General features: G+C 33.5%; 1 protein-coding gene across 1 annotated transcript in view; it reads right to left on the reverse strand.

The window, feature by feature from the left end:
• Positions 1 to 12810: 12810 nt before the first annotated feature.
• LOC108906394 (lachesin-like) overlaps positions 12811 to 23211 on the reverse strand; it is a 114466-nt gene continuing 104065 nt past the window's right edge. Inside the window, exons 7-8 of the mRNA XM_018709623.1 lie at positions 17714 to 17884; positions 12811 to 13094 (exon numbers count right to left, since the gene is read on the reverse strand). Of these exons, the coding sequence (XP_018565139.1) occupies positions 12811 to 13094; positions 17714 to 17884 (455 nt within the window). The remainder of the gene's footprint in view (positions 13095 to 17713; positions 17885 to 23211) is intronic.

Here is a 23211-nt window from a genome sequence, read left to right on the forward strand (position 1 = left end):
AGAATGTTGTGAACAAACGCTAATTGTGTTTACTGCCTCGGCTCGGCATGTATATATTCCGGAGATTTTAGGAAAGCCCCGCCACGAGACCGGCATGCCTAAGTAGAGAGCTGTGGCGTCGCCCTCGTTCATTTGCAATACAATTCACAATTTTTCTTTTGATAATTGTGAAGTTTGTATTCTCAAACAGCGCCCTTGCTCAGCCGGATTACGAGACTTATGTGGACGTTCAGGGACCGAATCTCCGAGGTGCTGGATCTGCTTTATGGAGGAGTGCAATTGATCTACATGTTACTCTAATAGGTTTCTTGTTAATGAGCAACTTCTATACTACCGGAAAAAATTAAAGGAACAAAACATTTTTATCAGTTTATTAGCGATTTTCGAAAGGCTATATCTCAGTGAAAATTGGACGTATCGAGATAATAAAAATGAATGTTTAGGTCTCTAGTTTCAAGATCTTTAGACAACAATTTTTTTGAACTACAGTTTTGAGCAATCAAAAGAAACTGGACTGTCCTGGAAAATCAAACTCAATCAATACAGAGGTCAGTTAGCTCATTTATTGAGTTTCAATTAAATGTTTGAAAGTCTCCGTGCAACTATTCGTTGCCGATATATCTATGGTTGAATGAAAATAACACTTTTGTCTTTAATCATCGATATCTCTGCAAAAAATTGCACAGCCCCACAAAAAAAAAGTGGCAGGTCCAAAAAACAAGACCATGGGTATTCATACGATTTTGGGGTCGCTGAATCCAAATCCAGTGTCCGTTTGACGCAATTAGCTCTGGTTTAAGGTCAGTTCAAGGTCAAATATAGAAAATCAGTTATGAACAAACTAAACCTACGTATCTGTACGTTTTTGGAGTCGCCGAATCCGAATCCGGTATTCGTTTGACTCGATCAGATCTGGTTTAAGTTCAGTTCAAGTAGTAGTAGTATCACTAGCAATATCAGTGATAGTTTCATTGTCACCCAAATTTCTCCCTTCTTTAATATCTTGGTGAAAACTTTCTCTCTGCTCAAACCCAATCAAATTTTCCACTTAGGTTTAAAACCAAAATATTTGTATAAGTATCTTTCGTATATTGATTGATCTTTTTCTGTTAGAAAGTATTTAATAGACCTGATCGCTTCAAACGGACATCAGATTCGATTTTCGTGGAAAAATTTTTTTTTTCATCCTTAACATCGATTTGAAAAAAATGCAAAAGAAGACTACAGTTTTTTTGAAAATCTACCACTAATTTACAAATACTTACGAAAAGACTAATGTTGAGAGAAATTTTTACAGCTCAATTTACCCACAATAACCCTGTAAATTGATACATCTCTTTGTTTTCCTGCTTCAAGTGATCAAAGTTCCTAAATATTACGTAATCATTATCAAAATGAAATAGACGAATTTTTCTCGACTTTACCCAGAATTTTACGTTAGATTATCGTTTAAATAAATAAAAAAAAAAATTAAAATTAAAATAGGACAGGAAATTTATGCTTAAAAACGCTTTGTATTTTCATAATCATGTATACAATTTCATATTTAATGTTTTCTATAAAAATCCAAATTTGAATTTTATAAAACGGAAATAATTACTTATCATAAATTGTTTCGTTTTGCGAGACCTGAGACAAAATTACTTTATAATTTCCTTGTTTGCTTGTTATCTCTCTTCTTTGACCACAACATATTAAAAGTTATACGAGCATGCAATAAAATAACAAATAAATCTGAACATATTTACTTGTTCCCGATATTCCTACATAGTTTGATTACTTTGTGCTTTTGCAATTTAACTACTAATTTAATAAAAAGACAATCTGGAAACTTCAGCGAAGCTAGGGAAATTACAAAAACAACAAATGAATTTATCCAACTTCAAGATATTTAAATAGTTTCGGCCAGCTCTAGGGTATATCACAGACTAATAATGTGTTCTAGTGGAATATGAAAACGAAATTGCAGTTTTTAAGGAAAAATTTCCTTTGCAACGTAAATTTGGACTTATTTTTCATATTCCTTTACTCAGGGAGCTCATCATAATATTCTAGCCTCTTATCTCTTTATTTTTGCTTAGAAAAAAGTAATATAATAACATTAGTAGAAAGAAATGTCCCTAAATCCAGTATTTAGATGCAGTGGCTCGTGACAATGTGAATAGGTGAGGCCCGTGACTATTTTTAATAGGTTGGGCAAAAAGAAAAAAAAATTTCAAGGTCAAACGACTAAATCCATTTGGAAATGTTTAGTTGCATTTGCCATATTATAGAAAAACTGTTGTTCGCCAGCAGCATTTTCATTCAGATTTTAAAAAAATAATAAGCAACTATTTTTTAGCTTTGCTTTCTTGTAAGTAAGTTGTTTTTTATTTAATTTAAATTAATACCTGCCTCGTCCTCATCTTTAAAACCTTTGTACTATCCCTCACACTGACATCAGACACTACCCGCGTACTATGCGATGCGTACATTAACCGCGAACTGAAGCTATAAGCAGCTTTGAACCGGCCTCAGTTCCCTCCTAAATCACGTTAATTTAACCTCCTCGCGTGGAGGGGGAACTGTAGCATATTGCAGGAAAGTGTGACGCGCCTACAAGCAAAGAATTTCTAGCCTCACTGTGGTGGGGACTAGTGGGGAGTGACAGTACCCAATGCCGCCCCGATTGAAATGGCGAGCAGCGAGATATTCAATATTCAAACAATTATTTTATACTGTTATTTAAATAGGTAATTGGAAATTAGTTTACCTAACTGTTTATTTAGGTTAATAGTAGAATAGGAGGTATTAAAATACTCGTGTGAGAACGGTGTGAGAACCAAATTTTACACTGATGTCCGGCCTCAGTTGCTTCATAAGGCGAGCCGCCACTGTTTAGATAATAGTATAATTAATTTTGTAGTAAAAATACAATAAAAAACTTAGGATAAATAATAGCATAGTATTTTAAATATTTTTTTTAGAATTTTTTATCTCAAAGTATTTTTAATTATAGCCACTCCGTACTGATCACAGTTTAAAATAACTTTTCAGTAAATACAGAAAACGAATATGGGACAGAATACAACATGAAATTAATGTTATGAGAGTTAATGCACAATTATTGGATAATTTCTAATTTTCGAAGAACTAATGTTTCAGTTTAAGAACAAGAAAGTAACTTTGAGCATTTACTGTAAGTAATATTATTTTAATGTGATTACAAATATCAGTTTATTTAAAATGTTAATGCTGCCTTTCTTACACTATTAGTTGATATTGTTTATTTAAAATATTAGTGTTGATTTTTATTTTGATTGATAATACTAATACCAAAAATGTGTAAATTTTTTTAATGTGACGTTTTTTCATTATTATTCCCTGCTTTGATGCTGCAGTTATAAATTATTTTTTATAAATCGGAATTTTTGCCTATATTTAATGTATAAAAAATGTGAATTTTACTCGAAATCCATAAACGATATCAAAATTTTGTAAGAGCCAAAAAATCTTCTAAGATAGTGCTTATTTTTAAAAATATAAATTCTGTTGTCATTGGCGCACATACAAAAAAGTTACGGGATAGCCAGTGGCGCACAGGCACTAGAAAGAGAACATCCTGTATATGTATTCTCACCAAATTCTATATTTACATTGCCCTTATATAAAAAAATATGTATACCAAATTAGAAGTTTCTAAGAAAAACTGTTTTCAAATTACATATTTGAAAAAAACTAGGTTGTCTGTTCTATATTTAGAAGGCTATATCTCAGTAGGCATGCACTTTTGTATATAGGTAAGTTAGGCTAAATAGTCTTGTTTTCATCCAAGGAACCTGTGGTCAAGCGTTGTCCATCCTTTTCAGGGACACCCTGTATATTCCCAAAATTATAAAGAATTACAAGTATTCTTTAATAATTTAATATTTTTTCATTGAATTCCATCTATTTTTTAATATTTGGCTTGACGCGGTCGTCTAATTCTTCGTGTAGAAAAGTACGTTTGGACGTTGCTGACAAGAAAATCTGCAGGGTTACTAACCCCTAAAATAGTTAGACATTCCCATAGACCATAGAAAAAAGGGATAATTTTAACGCAAAAGTTAAAAAGCATACATTTTCCTTGGCACATCACTTGATAAGTGGCTGCAATTTAGTGCCAATTTACACCGTCGATGTTTCAGCCACCAGTTTTAATGCATCGGGGCCAGTGTAGTTTGTCCGTCTGAAGAGAAATACTGCAGCCAATTTCCCAAACGGCAGCTAATTAGCAGAACGCCTCCATAGCTCAACATTGTTCGCATTTCTATAAATTCGAGCGAGTTTACAAATGATGCTCGACTCAAAACGGTAATAATCGTAAACTTATACCCCGCTCGAGATACACCCTCTTCATTAGTTACTTTTAATGACAACTATTCGTGAATTAATCATCGCAAAGCTGGGATTAGAAATTTCAGCGCCAGGTTAAGACCGCGATTTGAGTATAAAAACTCACAACGTAGTTGCTTGGTCTCTCACCACGGGCGACGAAGACATTCCGTCAAACGTACCAATTTTGTGTTTTTTAATACAGTTATAAAAAAGTAGTGACATACGTGAGTGACATCTGCACAGTACACTATAAAAAAATCGGTGTGAGTGAAAGCAATAAAGATTCGGAGTGAATTCATTCAAGGAAATTATCGAGTACATTTTCACTCAATATTGGGCATTTTGATTATTTTACTCATTTGTGATTATATTTAAACTAAAACTGATTGTGAGTACTTTCACCCAAATATAGTACTCTTCAAATAAATTGTCGTGAATTGTGTCGTGAAGATGACACCATTTACGTATTACATCTGTAATCTCGACCATAATTGATAGGGGCCCGTTAGATGCTCCAGAAAAGCGTGATCGCCAGGAGAACAGGCCTTATCCGGCGGCGGTGGGTCTCAGCTGGCGGGTCTCAGCCAGGACAGGAAGAGGCCCCGCGAAGTGAATTAATTTCAACACTGTATATAACAGGGAGAAATAACAGGGATATTTTGTTTACTAATATTATCACAACATGACATTTTGGAGACTTTTGAAACGGAACAAACCGAAATTTACCATCAGTATAATAAAATGGTTTGAGGACATAAATAATTAAAATATGCTGTTGGTCAAATAAACATAATAGAAGTTTTCTACACATTATATATACAAATTGAATTGAAACACATTAAATTTTATTGCTAGGCGTTTTTATACATGTTCAACTGACTTCGGAAAGACTATAATCGATTCCTAAATATGTGTATCAACTGATTTAATAAGGAAGATGGTATTACTTTAAGGCATATATTTATAATTTATTTTCAGTACATTCTGTATTAGGGAAATTATCAATTCGAATGACTAAAATATATAAATTAAAAATTGTAAAACTGTTGTTATTTGGCCATAAAATTACGAATTGAAATGATATTAATGACAATAATTAATTTTTAGACATACCTACCTTGGAAGAGAAATCACACAAGTAAACTCCAGGATCCGCTTAATATAGAATCACACATCAAAATGTGATATATGTGTTATGAAAATTGTTATGAAAATTTGCACAACTGTAGCACAAATATGGACTGGTATGTTGTTTGAAAACTTGACATTTAAGTTTTTTAAGATTATTTTTACAATAATGAAAGTATTACCTACCTATAATTTGTCAAATTTTCAAACAAAGTATGAAGGTTTGTGCTACAATTCTGTAAATTTTAATGACACTGTTTTCTCTGTGTAGTATGAGAAACTCTCGCTTGGTGTTCAGTACAATTTTTTACCTATTTATCTACTCAACCTATGCAATAGCTTTGTATCTGAAAGCAGAACAAATATTATAAAATAAAATTAAACTCTTAACTAAATAACATTTTATTATTTTTAGAAATTTAATGCAAACAATTTACAATTATAAATATATACTATATTTCAAAATAGAGGTAATAATAACTAATTTATCTCCAAGCGTATTTTGGTAACACATTTTTAATGAAAATAATTATCGAAACAATTATTTGGAACATAAAATGTAAATTCATTTTACAAAAAGGATATGCATCGGTATGAACATCATAAAACCGTATCTTCACTACAACAATTTTCAAACTGGCACTAAATAATGTACCATTTACATTTTTCACGGGTATCGTGATAACGAAAAACAGTTTAAAGAATTTTTTAAGTTCCTTGAGAACACTCATATATTTTGTAAACCATCCCGACCTTTATTTATGGCAGATTATTCGAGCTACAGGTATAGTTAAAAATTTCAGATCAACCCACCGTGTTTCCACATCTAACATATTTCATTGAAAACTTGGCCACCCCAAGAAAGTTGTTTTATTTTCAAACAGAGACACCCCCGCATTATATCCATTCCAAAGACTAACTTTAAACTTGACGGTTCAAGATGTAGTTAACTAATACAACTTTATAAGTTGGCACTATCCGATAGTTTGAGAACTCCGTAAATTTGGAAATCGGTCACCATCTGTAACCAGCCATGAATCTGTGCAGCTAGATACTTGAAATAAACTCGACGGTTTCAGACAGTAATACGTATAAATATATCTATATTAGAAATAAATGCTTTCGGAAGTATATTATATAATTTTAAAATACAATAAATCGATTTTTATATCTTAATACATACAGCTAACGAGTTTTTAAACATTTTTTACATACATACCTCAAAAACCTCAGTTTAAACGATTTGATTCCAAAGAATAAGACGTAAAAATTTAACATATTAAACGTATATTCACAATTATGATTAAGACTTATTCTTTCATGTTTAAACTAACTTTTTGGGGACACCCAATATATTTCTAAAGCTTATGTATATCATCATATAATTTGGATTAGATCTTGAATAATAAATTAATTTTAAATGTACAGCATTAAGCATTTGAATGTATATACATTTAGTAGAATCATATCTTACACTACTTGCTTAAATTCTGTTAATTTTGTAACTAAGACAATACAGTTTCTTGGCATGTAGATGATTTATGTAATATAATACAATTGAAATCGGCCCACATTTCATGAACTGGATTAATTTATCCATAATTTGCTATATCAACAAACAAATAGCTATATCACTAACGGTAAATAAAGAATATAAACTTTATTAACAATAACAAACGAACGTTAATGCTTACAAAAATTATTTGGCACAAGAATTTATTAGTTGTTTTGTCTCAGTTAGTTTCTTAAGAAAAAATGATACAACTACAATTTGAGACAGAAAAATTAGAACTGCTATATAAAAAATTACATGATAATATTTTTATTATCAAAGATAAAGAATGTACTAATTTTTCTGTACTTTTGATTCTATAAAATCAGGAAAATATAATGTGTTGAACTGTTTTGTATAAGGCAACATGCCATGGTCTCGATTTTTGTTATCTACACTGACTAAATAGAAGTGTGGTCAATAAGATTCCAAAAAACTTACGATTTATACGAAATAAATATAATAGGAAAACGAGGAGCTTATAAATTTCAATCTGAAACGTAGCAATAGTCCTTGTTTGTATGCATACCAATGATTTATACTTTTTAAAAATTATTTGCGACATTTTTTCGCCTACAAAATTTCCTATAGGCATGATTAATGGTCTGACAACATTAATAGAGTTTTCACATTGCACCATCCAAATCTGAAGCTGTAACAAAACTTGTAATAACAATAAGGAAATTATACCCTTTGTCAACACGTGAATCATCCATTAGTGAGATATTTTCAAAGCATTTTTTTGCTGTGGTTTCGGGGAATTTTCAATAAAATTAGCCTGACGTTACGTCGGTTTATTCATTTTTTTTTCGAAGAACGTAGAGTAAACAACATTGATGAACACGATCGTATTGTTAAATATTTCACATTTAATTCAAACAACTTGGTAACAACAACAAACAACGATGGTACAACGCAGAGTAAAATGTTTGGCCATGTTTCTACTGTATAAAAGTAAACACATACCTAAACATGTTCGGTTTAGGATACTTTTTCCTTGTACACCCTGTATTACGAAAATGAAACAGTCGCTGATATACGAACTTTTATATGGGATGGATACTTTACCACTATTTGTTGGATTCTGAAAGATATTTGGCTAATGCAAGAGACTTGGCAACGTCTTTCTCTGGTACCGGAAAAAATGCGCAAAGATATATTTTTTAAATAGTCTAAAGTGTCACCTTTTGTCTGAAATCGACTGGGAGCACGAAATATACTTTTTCCTCCGGAAAAGTTGAAATTACTAAACTTGGGCGATTTATCGAGCAGAATGTTCCCATACATATGAAGTTTCATAAAGTTTACAGTTTTTTTCTTAACATAATTTAAGAATGACTAGAGGGAAGTAAATTTGGTAAGAACAAAGTGGTCACGTTTTAGCAGTGGCTTCCTCCCTTATTTGATTTAATCCAGCCAAATTTACGAGTCTTTTTTTTTATAGAAAATAAAAAGATGAAATGTTTGATTTTTATAGCAATCCAGATCTCGAAGTGTGTAACATTTTGAAATGCAGCAACAGATACAGGACGTTTCAGAATAACGTACCATAAATTCTAAGGGTAACAAAATATTAAAAAATAAATTTTTACTGATTTCTGAAGGAACTTATTAACCACACTTCATATGTGTACAATACACTTTTTCGAAAATATAAAAAGAAAACGGGTACTTATAATTATTAAAAGGATCAATTTACAGCGTAAGAAATCAGCATATGATATTCTGAATATATAAATAGAGTATTTTAATATTGCCAATTTTATTCTAAAATATATAATCATTAAAAATCTATATACACAAACTATACTTTACTTATTTCCGTTGAAAATTTAAAAAAAATATGTTACATAATAAAAAATAATTTATTAACAATGTTAATTAGAGCTGTCGGATCATCAACATAAAATAAAGTGAACAATGATTAAAAGATTTATGTTCATTGTGAAACACGTAAATTGTTTTACGCATCCCTGCCATCGATTCCACTTAGGTGGGATCCCCTTATAGATCGCATCATTAGGTATGTTTCTAGCCTTGTTTCAGCGAAACTTATCCGCCGCTACAGAATATCCTAACTACACAGACACAGAAGCGACAAAGTGGTTCCCGCGTAAGTCGATTTCCAGTGCGCATGTGCTAAAATCGCTATGGAAACATGTTTTTTTTCCGTCAAGTAACCAAGCTTATTTAGGCAATCAATAATAATTCTATCCATCCTCACTTTTGAACGTGTTGTTTACTTGTGGTGTGTTGTATTTATATTTTGTGTTTATTGTGTATTGTGTATTTATTATTAGTATTTATTTATTCTAGACTTAGTGTGAGTGATTAGTAGAGAGCGGACAATGTGTGTCTTTAACCCGAAGAATAGGTCAAATTTTGGTAGAGATGTGTACGCATTCAAAAATGTATTGTGTATAAACTATGCAAAATATAATTATTATGTATAGCAAATATATCGTATTATCCTCGCGAAGATTTGTACCCTTTATTTAAAATCCATAAATCATGTGAACAGGTTAAATAACGAGAAAATAATTAAGTTAATTTAGTTCTAAAGAAATGAAATGACACTCGCGCCCATCTCTAGTCCATCCGTCGACATCGGTTGCGTTTATCGAATTCCTATTGGTCAGAATTCAAACTGCAGCCCTGTTATGAATGGAGCGTGAGTTGGACTATTCTATCATGTGCGTCGCCTGAGGCTATTCGTTACATTGACTCCTAATTTCCAATTAAAAGAACGACACTATTTTTAACCGAACTTTATTTAATAAATCTGTAGTATACAATTTCTGATTTTCTAATTATTTTATAACACCTAAAAATGTATGTAACGTGGAATTATCGTGAATTATCACGTAAATTTCCGATGCATATCCCACACACCACTGCGTCATGGATAATGTATATAGGTTTATGAATGACATATCTATGTTCAAGGTTAAAGACACAAATTGTCCGCTCTCTAGTGATTAGTATTAGTAACTATTTAAACAGACATAATATTTGTGATGTATCGTCAAGGGGGTTATTATTGTATTTGTCGAGGGTGCCTATCCAAAACAGGTAGATGACTAAGCTTCTTTCCATTCCCGAAGACTCGAGCAGGTATGTGTAATAATTAGCTATGTATTACAAAATTTGAAATATATAGAATGTATACTAGAATTATTACGTATATCTTCTGATAATTAATAAAAATCTAAATTTATGTACATTATATACCTAAATAGCATTGAATGAAATAAACTAAACAATTTTCTTTTAAAGCTTCAGCATGGTTGAGAGCGTGCAATAGACAGGATCTTCTCGAGAAAAATCCGACTTTGCGAGATACATTTTGACCAAAGGTGGACTTCGGAAAACTTTATTTGTTACCTTTGTATACAATGTTACAAATACAGGGTGGTCCGTAAGTAATGGCCCATAGAGAAATACTGGATTCTTTACTTTTAAGATTTTTTAATAATAAGAGCTCGTTACTTAAAACTTACTCGTTACTTAAAAGCTTTACGTTACTCATAAAAAAAGTTACGCTCACATTTACGNATACAATTTCTGATTTTCTAAATATTTTATAACGCCTAAAAATGTATGTACCGTGGAATTTTCGTGAAGTATCACGTAAATTTCCGATGCATATCCGACACACCACTGCGTCATGGATAATGTATCTAGGTTTATGAATGACATATCTATGTTCAAGGTTAAAGACACAAATTGTCCGCTCTCTGGTGATTAGTATTAGTAACTATTTAAACAGACATAATATTTGTGATGTATCGTGGAGGGGGTTATTATTGTATTTGTCGAGGGTGCCTATCCAAAACAGGTAGAGGACTAAGCTTCTTTCCATTCCCGAAGACTCGAGTAGGTATGTGTAATAATTAGCTATGTTTTACAAAATTTGAAATATATTGAATGTATACTAGAATTATTACGTATATCTTTTGATAATTAATAAAAATCTAAATTTATGTACATTATATACCTAAATAGCATTGAATGAAATAAACTAAACAATTTTCTTTTAGAGCTTCAGCATGGTTGAGAGCGTGCAATAGACAGGATCTTCTCGAGAAAAATCCGACTTTGCGAGATACATTTTGGACAAAGGTGGACTACGGAAAACTTTATTTGTTATCTTTGTATAAAATGTTACAAATACAGGGTGGTCCGTAAGTAATGGCCCATAGAGAAATACTGGATTCTTTACTTTTAAGATTTTTTAATAATAAGAGCTCGTTACTTAAAACTTACTCGTTACTTAAAAGCTTTACGTTACTCATAAAAAAAGTTACGCTCACATTTACGTCACATACATGGCTTATGCGGTGCCCTCTAGAATATACATCGAAATAAATAACAGATGATCTCTCGTACCAAAAACATTTATCTTAAAATTCTTACATTCTTATATTCAGTAACATAATTATTACCAAAATTCAATTTTTAACTTCGACACCCTGTATTTTTATTATCAATATTTTATTAAGAAATGTTGGCTCAATCGTAATATTTTGAAGTAAAGGATCTAATGTTTCCCTAGAGGCCATTACTTATGAATCGTAAATAATATTGTATATTTAATATTAAAAAAATAATTTCTTTTTTGTGGTATTTGGATTTATTTATAACTATATTTCATCTACACGAAATTTTTAATTATAGTAGTAAAACAGATGCGTATCATGTGTAAATCAAATTAGCTTTTTTTTTAATTAAGCATAAAATCATGCCTTACATCGACAACCAGTGTAATATAATTTATGTCCAACTGATTGTTTTATGGCACAACTATTGAAAATTGTACTGGAATTATGGATTATATTATTCATTCATATAAAAATTTAAAGGCTTAATATCTCAAAGTAAATTTTATAAACTGTTTTTTCAGTATATCTCTGATAACCTTTCTCTCAGTGTAACATGTTGTTCACCACCGTTCAAGGTCGAATATTTTCACCACGCCAACATCAAAGGAGACGCCGTTTATGTCGCTTCTGTGTAGTTAGAATATTCTGTACCGCGGCGGTGATAAAATATGAGAGCGATCGTTCGACATCTACTGACGAAATATTTCAATAAGTAATTAATCTACTTTCAAGCTGGTTCAACATGGCGCCAATGGCTAGCGGACCAATTGTGACAGCTCTAGTGATAATGTAAGTGATGAAACATATCACTAACAATAAAAACATATGTGAATACAACACTAGCTTTGACATCATAATTGATAAGTAATAAGATTTCTTATTTCATAATGCTCACCTAACGACTACCTATAACCTCCTAATGTTCTATTATCTTTAATATAATTTTTCTTTCTTCATGTATTTATATCACAGAAACACATTTTTAGCCAACTAGGCCTAACTTTTCTTCTAATATCACCCCCTAACAACTATGACAAAAAAATTAAAATAGTTAAAACTTTAATTTAAATGTATATTTATTATTCAACTGCTTTTGAAAAAAAATCAGATTGCAGCGTCTGGATTAATTATACTCCTCAAATATCCTTCCTTAGAGTGCGAACACCCTGTATATTGCTACACCTTTAAACAGTAAATGATAAAGATTTTGTAGATGAATAAATCTGGTTAACAATGCCAGTCATCGCCATCATTTTAAAAAACATTCGGAGACTATCAAAAGCTGATTTCTTTGGCTAGGTATCAAACACACAGGTGACCTACGATAATCACTGTATAGGGAGCAAAGTTTCGTTATTGTCACTAAAAAATATCGCTGCTACAGACAGGTCGTCATATCGTTTGCCACCGAAATAAAAGCACGAGTACCACTAACACAGTCGATGAGGAACAGCGAGGCGAAGCTGATCGGGGCACCCCATCCGCAGGCACGTGGTTGTTGTCCACGAAATTGGCCCTCGAAGGAGCCTCCACAGTAGAGAGCGTTGAGGTCCGGGACCTCTCAACGACGCCGTTTGGCGCCTCCTCGTCCTGATCCCGCTCAGCTGACCCGAACTGCTCGTTATAATCCTCCTCGTCCAGAGATAAGCCGTAGACCCTAGTTGGCCCTGGTATTTCTGAAAATACGGGGTGGTCCATTAGTGTGGCAAAGTCCAATTGTTTTATTTATTTGTATGTCTACTAGTTTCACTATCCACACTGAGAAAACCCAATTACTGTTTACTACAATTAATGTTTTAAAACATTTTTTTAAGTTCAGAGGAAAAATCAAAGTCCAGTAATATATTTCTGAAGTCAAGTGAAGAAGTTATTTCAAAAGTGTGGTAAAAAATATGAGAAATGGGAAAAGTTGAAATAAAAGAGCCCAAAAATTTTAGTTCAAACAAAATCAGAAGCTCGGTAAAAAAATAATAAAGGGACAACTCAAAAGTCTAGTAAAAAATAATTTCCAAGTACAGTGACCATAAATCAAAGACAAAGTCCATTTACAAGATTATTTTAAGGTCAAATAAAAAAAAATCTAAAGTACGGTGAATGAGATAATTAAAAAATTTTGTAACAAATACTAGAAAAGTTGTAACCTCAACAATGAAACAAAATATTTAGGTCCAAACCAAAAGTACACTAAGAAATAATTCAAAAATTCAGTAAAGAGGTAAAAGTTCTGTGAGAAAAAAATAAGAAATCCAGTAAATATAAAGATAACTAATTTCAAAAGTCAAGTGAAAAAAATTCAAAAGCCTACTGAACAAAATAAACAATATAATTCAAAAATCCAATAAAAAACATTAGGGGAAACGCTGTATTCCTGACAATGCAATATGTATTTGAATTCGCTGTAAAACTGCCCCTTGCCACACTAGCGGACCACCCTGTACATCACGCTCTCGCTTGTTTGTCGTCATAATACGACTTGATGCATATATTGGAACAAATGCGGAGAAGGCGATGATAAAGGGCGTCTTTTTATAATGCCGTGCCTTAGAATAAGGGTTACCGTGATGAATTGGGTAAACCAACTTTGTTTTATACGGGCCGTGGAAGTTTGCACTCGCCGAACAATTTGTCCGAATCGATTTGTAAACATTTGCACGGGAATCATTTTTCTGAGAGGTTTCGCAAATTGTCTTTTGTCTCGATACAGCTGTAGGACGTACAAGAAACAAATTGCGCCCTATTGAATATAATCTGCCTAAATGGTATAATGCTTTCGTTGTGTTTTTCTTTCTTTCACGCGTTATCAGATATTCAAGTAGGGGGAATACATTTCTTAAAATGTGAAATAAAAACTTCGATATTCTTCAAAACACTGCTAGGAACTTTTATTCCCTTGAAATACTTTATCTGGCTTTATTTCCTTTATCATTGGGCCAATAGAATAAAAAAATAAAATATTAAGATGGAACATATATATATGATTAAGAGGAATGGTTAAGTATTTTACAATACCATATGGGCATCGTCTATTAAATGGTTCATATACTTCATATGTCCACTTCTCAATAGTTACCAAGATACAGACGGTTGTATATAGATTTAATGTTATTAAGTCAACTATTTGATATTCACAACAAAGTTTCGACTTAAGAAAAATAGTTAAAAATCTGACCCCTAGCCTAACATGCCTCGTTCGTGTGAATATTCTTTGTATGGGGAACGTATAAAACTTACCGTCCATATGTACGTGTTTCTCGTATCATGTTTCATTTCTTCTTTATTAATGTCACTCTGACTATAATGCTATAATCATGTTCTTCGTTACATTTTTAAATCATATTTCATGAAGCTCTGAATTTCCCGTTATCACCAGGAACTTGGTCTCGAATAATAATTAACAACACATTTCCTGGGTCGAAGTTTGAACGCCTTCTTCGCAAACTCCGCGAAATTAGTTCTACCGCATCTCGCTTGGTGGGATTCAAAACTGGTCCGAAATTTTTTGATCTAGGGCCCTTCTATCTATGTCATCATGATGGCTTTGACAAACTGTAATCTCAGGCGGCATGGATCGATTACCGCCTTAGCCACTCTAAGGCGATTTGGCTCAAAAATTAGAAAGTGTAGCTAAAACTTATATTTTCTTATCCAGTGCGTTGTTGTGTCTTTGGAGGCTTAAGATATGCCACTGATGGCGGCAGACAAGCGTTTTTCATCATTGTTACGAATTCCTTTTTGACAATTCGAAAGTATAGTAAAAATAAAGTGACAGGCGATTTTTGATTCGTGATACAATACCATTACGGTCGCTCCGTGATCTAAATATCTCAACTACTTTTGAGTAACTGTCACTTCCTAAAACCAGTCGTGACATCCTAAATTATTTCTTTGTATTTTGTTAAAGTATGGCATCGCAACGCACGAAGGAATATAGGCATCTACAGAATTCTAGAGTATGCGACAGATGAATAATTTCGCACGGCGTCAGATCTGCATTTATTGATTTTATAAAAAAGTGAATGTTGACATCTATTTTTAAATACCCTTTCCTCGACATAAATTTATTAGTAGACAAGAACACAGGTCACTAGGACAGACTGAAATAGAAACGTCGACAGAACTCAAATGTAGGTACTTTTTTGCTAACTAATATACGACTATCCCTTACAATTTAGAAATAACGTTTTGAGGGATGATAATTCCAGATATATCTTAATTCGACTGCAAAAATTAACACAATCAGTTATGAAAATATAGCCTGAAGATTTCATGTTGGCAACGCGTTTTTATAACGAGCGTTCAAATAAAAACGTGGTCAAGTTGGTTCTGAAAATTTGGACGTAGGGCGTAGCGTATAGCAAATGAACTTAAACGTCATCTGTCAAAGCGCTATATCGCCGCTATCAATTTGAATATTTTCGTTTTAAAAAGCTTTTGAAATGGTGTTTTCTCAAGAACAAAAAGTGTTTATCATAGAGTCCTACTTTAGAAATGGACGCAAGATTGATGGAATATGGAAGTATTCTATTGAGGAATGTTTCATAGAATTTCAAAATCAATTTCCCGGCGTTGTTGAGTACAAAATTTTTCAAAGTGCAGTTCAGCGTTGTGTTAATGTTTTTCGTGAAACGGGCAGTGTAACAAGAACAGAAGGAAGCGGCCGACCTAAAAAGCGGACTGAAGAATTAAAAGAAAATGTCCAACAAATAATGGAAAATGCGCCAAGAACTTCTGTACGTGTTTTATCACAAATGGTGGGAGTATCAGTCGGTACCTGCCACACAGTTTTAAAAAAAGATTTGCGCTTGTTCTCCTATCGTTTAACTTGTCAGCAAGAACTTCATGAAGTTGATTTTCCGCGACGGGCTGTATTTTGTGAATGGTTTTTAAACAACTACGGTGAACTTCATAATATCATCTTTTTTTCTGATGAAGCCTGGTTTCATTTAAGTGGTTACGTAAACTCACAGAATATGAGAATGTGGTCTTCTGATAACTTTTTTGTCGAGGGCCCTCTACACGCTCAAAAGATTGGAGTTTGGTGTGCTCTCAATCGAAGGAGGATTTATGGACCTATTTTTTTTATGGTACTCTTACTGCGCAAAGGTATAGAGAAGAAATTATCGCTCCTTTTGTTAACCAGCTGGAAGAAAACGAAATTACAAACTTTTACTTTCAACAAGATGGCGCAAGGGCACATACGGCAGGCGAGACGATGAATATGTTGAGGGAAGTTTTCCAAAATCGACTAATAAGTCTCAATGCTGAACATGAATTTCCACCGAGGTCATGTGATATTACGCCGTGTGATTTCTTTTTGTGGCCTTACCTTAAAAACACTATTTTTGAACTGCCTATTCCTGATTTAAACCATCTGCAGGCTCGACTTACAGACAAGATTCTTGAAATTAACAATACCCCGAGCATCTTAGAAAATGTCTTTAATTCTTTGACGAACAGGTGTGAAAAGTGCTTGGAACAAGGAGGGGGACACTTTCAGCAGCTGCTTTAATTTATTGTTATAACAAGGAGGAGGACACTTTCCGCAGCTCCTTTAATTGTTTGTTATTGTTATCATGATTATTCTTTAAAATAAAGTTATATAGTCATTAACGTTATTGAAACTGACAGCTGCTATACAGCTCGTTGAGAAATGAGGTTAAGTTGGTCGCTATAAGCTACTCCCTACGTCCAATGTGTCAGAGCCAACTTCGACCACGTTTTTATTTGAACGCTCGTTATCTTCTTAATCAGTTGAATCATCAGTACCAAATTTGATACCTAGATACTTTTGGCTATTGAGTGAAATTTGAGTGAAATGTTTATACAGTGTACTATACAGGGTGAATTAAAATCAATCGATAAGAATTTTATTATTAAAGTCAAAGGAATATGCGCTTTAAAGGTTGTAGTTAAATTTTGATACACCCAATATAGTTGGATCTATTACTGTGTAATTATAAAATTTAATAAATTCCTGTTCTAGTTTTATAAAAAACATTTTTTTTATTAAGGAATTCACATTAATTAACTGAAATAAGCAACTCTGAAGTTGTATTGGTTTCGTCAATAAAAAAAGTCTTATTAACATCCTTTCTGGTACCCTACGCATACTCATTAAACTCCGTTTATTTCTCTGCTCCTAAACTAACTCGTCTAGACCCAAACCCTACAGACTTCTAATAAAAACGGCACGATGGTATATTAACCACCCCTTTACTTCGCCTTCTGCATCCTAAACGAAACTTTTAAAGGGCTTCCAGTACGTGGAATGGAGTACACACGTCTTAAAACTTACCGTAAAGGCGGATATTGCTCTCCACCTCGCCCAGGGAGTTCTTGGCGATACAGCGATAAGAACCGGCGTCTTCCTTCTGGAGGTTTCGCACAATTACGGTCATTTTCACGTGGAACACGGATTTGCTGACCACTTGCACGTCGTATTTAGCGCTGGAAACCACCATTTCACCTGGAAAACAAGCGCACTTGCGGTTATTTCGGATTTTGGAGAATTGAGGTTTTTATAGCAAGGAAAATAAGACAGTGCATCAAGTACCTGCTACAGCGGTATCTATAGGGTGTTTTTTAATTGGTGTAGAAACTTAAATAGTTTTTGTGCTATTCCTCGGATAATTCAAAAGTTCCTCCGACAATTACTTTTTTTGGTATTTGGTTGAGATATTTGTAAACAAATTCAGTGACATTTGCGGTTAATTAGGTAAAGTTTCATGTTTCAGGGTGTGGCGTGTATAATCTATTTAAAATTAAACTACAGCTTCCTGATGATATTTATAATAGAAAAGTCTTATACGAAAAAGCTTTTTTTGTAAATTAAAGTTCATTTATTCAACGAAAATGATGGCAGGCCCTGCGTTATTTATTAAAAACTTTGGAAATGTTTTTATGCAGCCTGAGATGCAATCTTATAATTTAAGTCGTCATAATCTAATACTACTAATATTAAAAGAAGGTTAGGTTACATTGTCAAAAAAATTGTGCAGTCAACTGATTTTGTATTTGTATTGATTCTTAACTTAATTATTCACTTAATTATTAAATATTAAGCATCGTCCATCGACCCATCAGTGTTAATAAGTGAAAGATTCCAGACAAAAGTTTTTATTTTGTAATTCCACGATAGTGACAGTGAACGAAGTAAAAAATAAGAATAGCGTGCCAATTACATTAAAAACGAAATTCTTATTTCTTACTTTGCTTAATTTTTTAGTTTGTGCACAAACTAGTTCTACAATGAACCGAGAAAACAATGCATTTACTATTTCCGAACGTGTCGATATGGTGTTAGTGTATGGTGCAGATGGAGAAAATGCGCTCACGGCGACTAGGTTGTACTGGGAACGATGGCCACAACGTCACCCCCCATATGCAAATACAATCCTACAGTGCGTTCAACGGCTGAGAGATACGGGAAGTGTTATTCCTCGAGGAGAAGGACGTGGTCAGTAAGTGAACCTTAATGTTGAAGATGCAGTGTTGGAAAATCTTGACGAAGACCCCACAATTAGTACTCGACGACTCACACAGCAAGTAGGAACCTCACCTCGTATAGTACATCGCATTTTAAGGTACCAGCTGTTGCACCCCTATCATCTGCAACCACTTTAACAGATTTTACCCCCGGATTGTGATCAACGAATGCGTTTTTGCAGATGGTTTTTACGGCAATGTGCCAATCAAGTAGACTTTTCTGCTTATGTTTGTGAAACATATGAGGCGACATTTATCCGTGATGAAGTGAATTTCCATAATATGCACATATGGGCCGATGAAAATTCTCATGCGATTAGGGAAACTCATTTTCAACATCGGTTCTCGGTAAATGTTTGGGCTGGCATAATAGGCGATGTACTTGTGGGTCCCTATTTCTTTGAAGGACGATTAAATGGACCAACATATACTGCCTTTTTGGAGAACCGGTTTCCCGAATTATTGGACGGTGTGGTATTACAAGTTCGGGCACGCATGTTTTATCTTCAAGTTGTGGCTCCTCCACACAGTATTCGAGAAGTAACGACACTTTTGAGTGAAATATTTCCTCAGCGATGGATTGGACGTTTTGGTCCTGTGCCGTGGCCACCTCGGTCACCCGATCTAACTCCAATGGACTTTTATCTTTGGAGTTACTTGAAGTCATTGATTTACAATACTCCAATTGCTACGGTGGAAGAGTTGCAAAACCTTACAAATACTTGAAGCTGCTGACACAATTAGGGGAATACCTGGAATTTGAGAAAATATTCACCAAAATTGGGTGCGTAGGTGCCATGCCTGTATCCGCGCTGATGGGGATCAATTTCAACATTTTCTATAGAAATGGTAAGTTTTATTTCATTTTGTTCCATATTTTAATGGAGTATTTTTATTGCACGCAGATGGCAACTACAGATGCTTACGGATGTGGTCTTGTTTGCTAATTCTTGCAGTAACAACAATGCATTTAAGATAGTAATTACTATTAATTATTGTAATAAGAAAATATCAGTTTTTTTTAAATATCTATTTTTCTTAGTTTTGTATTGAAAAATTCTCCAAACGTTGAGAAATATCTTTCAATCTTTCAACGACGATTTGTTTACGCGGCTGGTCTACAGCACACGGACAGGACCGTTGCAGAGAAAATATTTTGATCCATAGTTGAACTTTAATTTATGAAAAAAAAACGCAAAAATAGAACTTTTTCGTGTCAGATTTTTCTATTACAAATGACGTTAAGAAGCTGTAGTTTCATTTTTATAGATTCTACACGCCACACCCTGTATATTTTTTTGAGATTGCAAAGAAGGTCCTTTAAACTTCAGTTCTTACAATTTTTCTCTGGTTGAAAGTTCAAGAGATACAAAGGGTAACACCTAATATGAATATCCTTGTGCTTACAGTTGCAACTAGTAACTTTTTTTCCTGGGGTGGATTTAAAATCTCTTTACACCAAGTTGGCCACCTAATTGCTTGGAACTTAGAAAACACTCCCAAGACTAGAAAACTGTTCGGTCTATAAAACTAAAAGGTTGTCTTCGAACGACGATGCCACAGATATGAACTAGTGAGTGAAAGTGATAAACGTTGCTCTGCGTTTGTTTTCGAGGTATGAGGCGAAATTGCACACCAGGGACACATACATTAGTGTGGCGCTATTAATCCTAGACGTAATGATTAATAGCGCTACAAAAAGGAATACAGAAGTTTGGTGCTAAATAAAGTCTGGCAGTGGTAAAAACTGTAAATTAATAACAATAACGGACAGCTTTCAGCGAGAGGAACAATCAATTTGGCGAATCATGGGGTAGCATTACATTCCGTATTTTTGGAGCCCGCTGTCAAGTGTTGTTACTGAATTATAGTGTGGTAGTATTACGACTGTCCTTTCTTAATGTTACAGACAATTTTTTACTGTTAAAACAAGAACGCATAGATTTTTAAGTCGCTTTCGAATTCTAAATGCACTCTTTTTTTTGGAGATTTAAAAGTGCTAGAAGTAATACAGTACATAATTATAGTAATAAGTTTGAAAATATTTTCTTGCGAAAAAAATCTTTTTTCCACTACTAGCCTATAAGCCCGCCATTATCGACCTATCTTTGACGCATAAACTTCTATCTTTTTAACCTGAGTGAATAATGAAAATGACACTTAATAATTTTGACACCACAGCACGCAGAACGTGGAGAACAAGAAAGAAAATAACTCTGAGTCACACCAAGTAAAACAAGGTGTCCCACAGGGCTCTGTTCTAGGTCCGGTGCTTTATCTATTGTATGTGAATGAGATAGATTCTCTCTCGAGTAGTACGCATTTTACAATATATGCTGATGACACCTCCCTTATTACATCTAATATCAATGAGAATGCATTAGAAGCTGACTGTAATAGTTTATTAAGTAATTTGACAGAGTGGTTCTACCAAAATNAGAGGAACAATCAATTTGGCGAATCATGGGGTAGCATTACATTCCGTATTTTTGGAGCCTGCTGTCAAGTGTTGTTACTGAATTATAGTGTGGTAGTATTACGACTGTCCTTTCTTAATGTTACAGATAATTTTTTACTGTCAAAACAAGAACGAATAGATTTTTAAGTCGCCTTCGAATTCTAATTGCACTTTTTTTTTTGGAGATTTAAAAGTGCTAGAAGTAATACAGTACATAATTATATTAATAAAAGTTTGAAAATATTTTTTTGCGAAAAAAATCTTTTTTTCCACTACTAGCCTATAAGCCCACCATTATCGACCTATCTTTGACGCATAAACTTCTATCTTTTTGACCTGGGTGACTAACGAAAATGACACTTAATAATTTTGACACCACAGCACGCAGAACGTGGAGATCAAGAAACACGTTTTTAATAGATAGAAAATATCCAGAACATGTCAACAGATAATTATCAGTATAAATTAAATTAATTGGAAATTTCTTTGTGCGAAATTTAGCTGTAAAGACTGTTGATTTATGACCAAAGTACATAACAAATTGCCTTCTATCACGAAAATATGATTTTAAAAAATTGCACAAATCGGGATCAAATCCGAGCACTTGCAATTTTTGTAGAAGAAGTTAATCGATAATAAACAACGTACCATAGCAATAGCCATAGGAGGTATAACAAAATTATTACGTTTCATTGAGGACTACTAAGAAATATTAAGTCGTTTTTTATTAAATTCCAACAATTCTGACTCCACAAATATAATTGTGATGTGATTATGGATAAAACGTTGTATTGCATTTGAGTTTTAATTGCCTTTTAACCACTTAATAATAAGAATTTACACATTCTAACGTGAATAGAATGCTACTTAAAACACTTACATACAATAAATAACTATTCAGACACCCAGCTTCTTTCACAATGGTCGCCTTATTGCAATATTAAAGCACTAATTACCCCAAGGTTCAACATATTAAATACTTCATAATTCTTAGAGTTGTTCTTTGGAAGACCCGCTATAACCTTCCCCTGACGAGTTTAATGAGGAGACCATCAGAACGTCTACACGTAACCCAGAGAATTGAGTGGAAATTACCGAGCTTAGGGAAGATACGCGCCATAAAACGGACTAGTATCGGCGTATTACACAGATTAATGCATGACTTTACTTAAATAACCCAGGCAGTCTTCTCCTCGGGGAACCATGGAACCAATAAACTGAAATAGGTAATACAAACTGTCGGAGAAATGAACTGCCCGATTTGATTTAACTATCGCTCCCTTGACTGTTGTAAATATATAAATTACGTCCCCTGACGTGAAAAATAAAACTTCTGTAAGAAGGGAAACACCTGTTTAACGTATTGGTCCAGTGCAGGACGGCATTCATTGTTTGAATCGTTAGAAAAATACCAAAGAAAAGTTAATAAAACACTACTCTAGCCTAATCGTTTCAAAAATTATAGTAGTAGTCCTTCAGGAAAAAAACCTTGATTTTTCGTTGGCATGATAAGCGGGAACGTCAGGCATTAGGGTGTCGCTAGGTACGTATCGAATAAATTGATCGATGCGAAGCTTCAGTTCAGAGGCAGACACATTTTTGTACAATGACATGGCAAGTGAGACTGCTGATAATTGATACCAGCATTAGTAAAAGCAGTATCAATTAAAATTGTTGTTGTTAATGTTGAACTATTATTTTCGTTTTTGAAATGGGTATTTACCGATCGCCGGAGTTAAAATATATGCTTATATTTAAAGTTCTCACTGTATAAGTATATTGAATCAAAATTGCACATGTGGTTCCTGATCTCTCACACTAATAAGGCTTCGACGGATACAGGCTGTGGC

This window comes from Anoplophora glabripennis, unplaced genomic scaffold (genome assembly GCF_000390285.2).
Source record: "Anoplophora glabripennis isolate ALB-LARVAE unplaced genomic scaffold, Agla_2.0 scaffold47, whole genome shotgun sequence".
In the NCBI taxonomy this organism is placed as follows: domain Eukaryota; kingdom Metazoa; phylum Arthropoda; class Insecta; order Coleoptera; family Cerambycidae; genus Anoplophora; species Anoplophora glabripennis.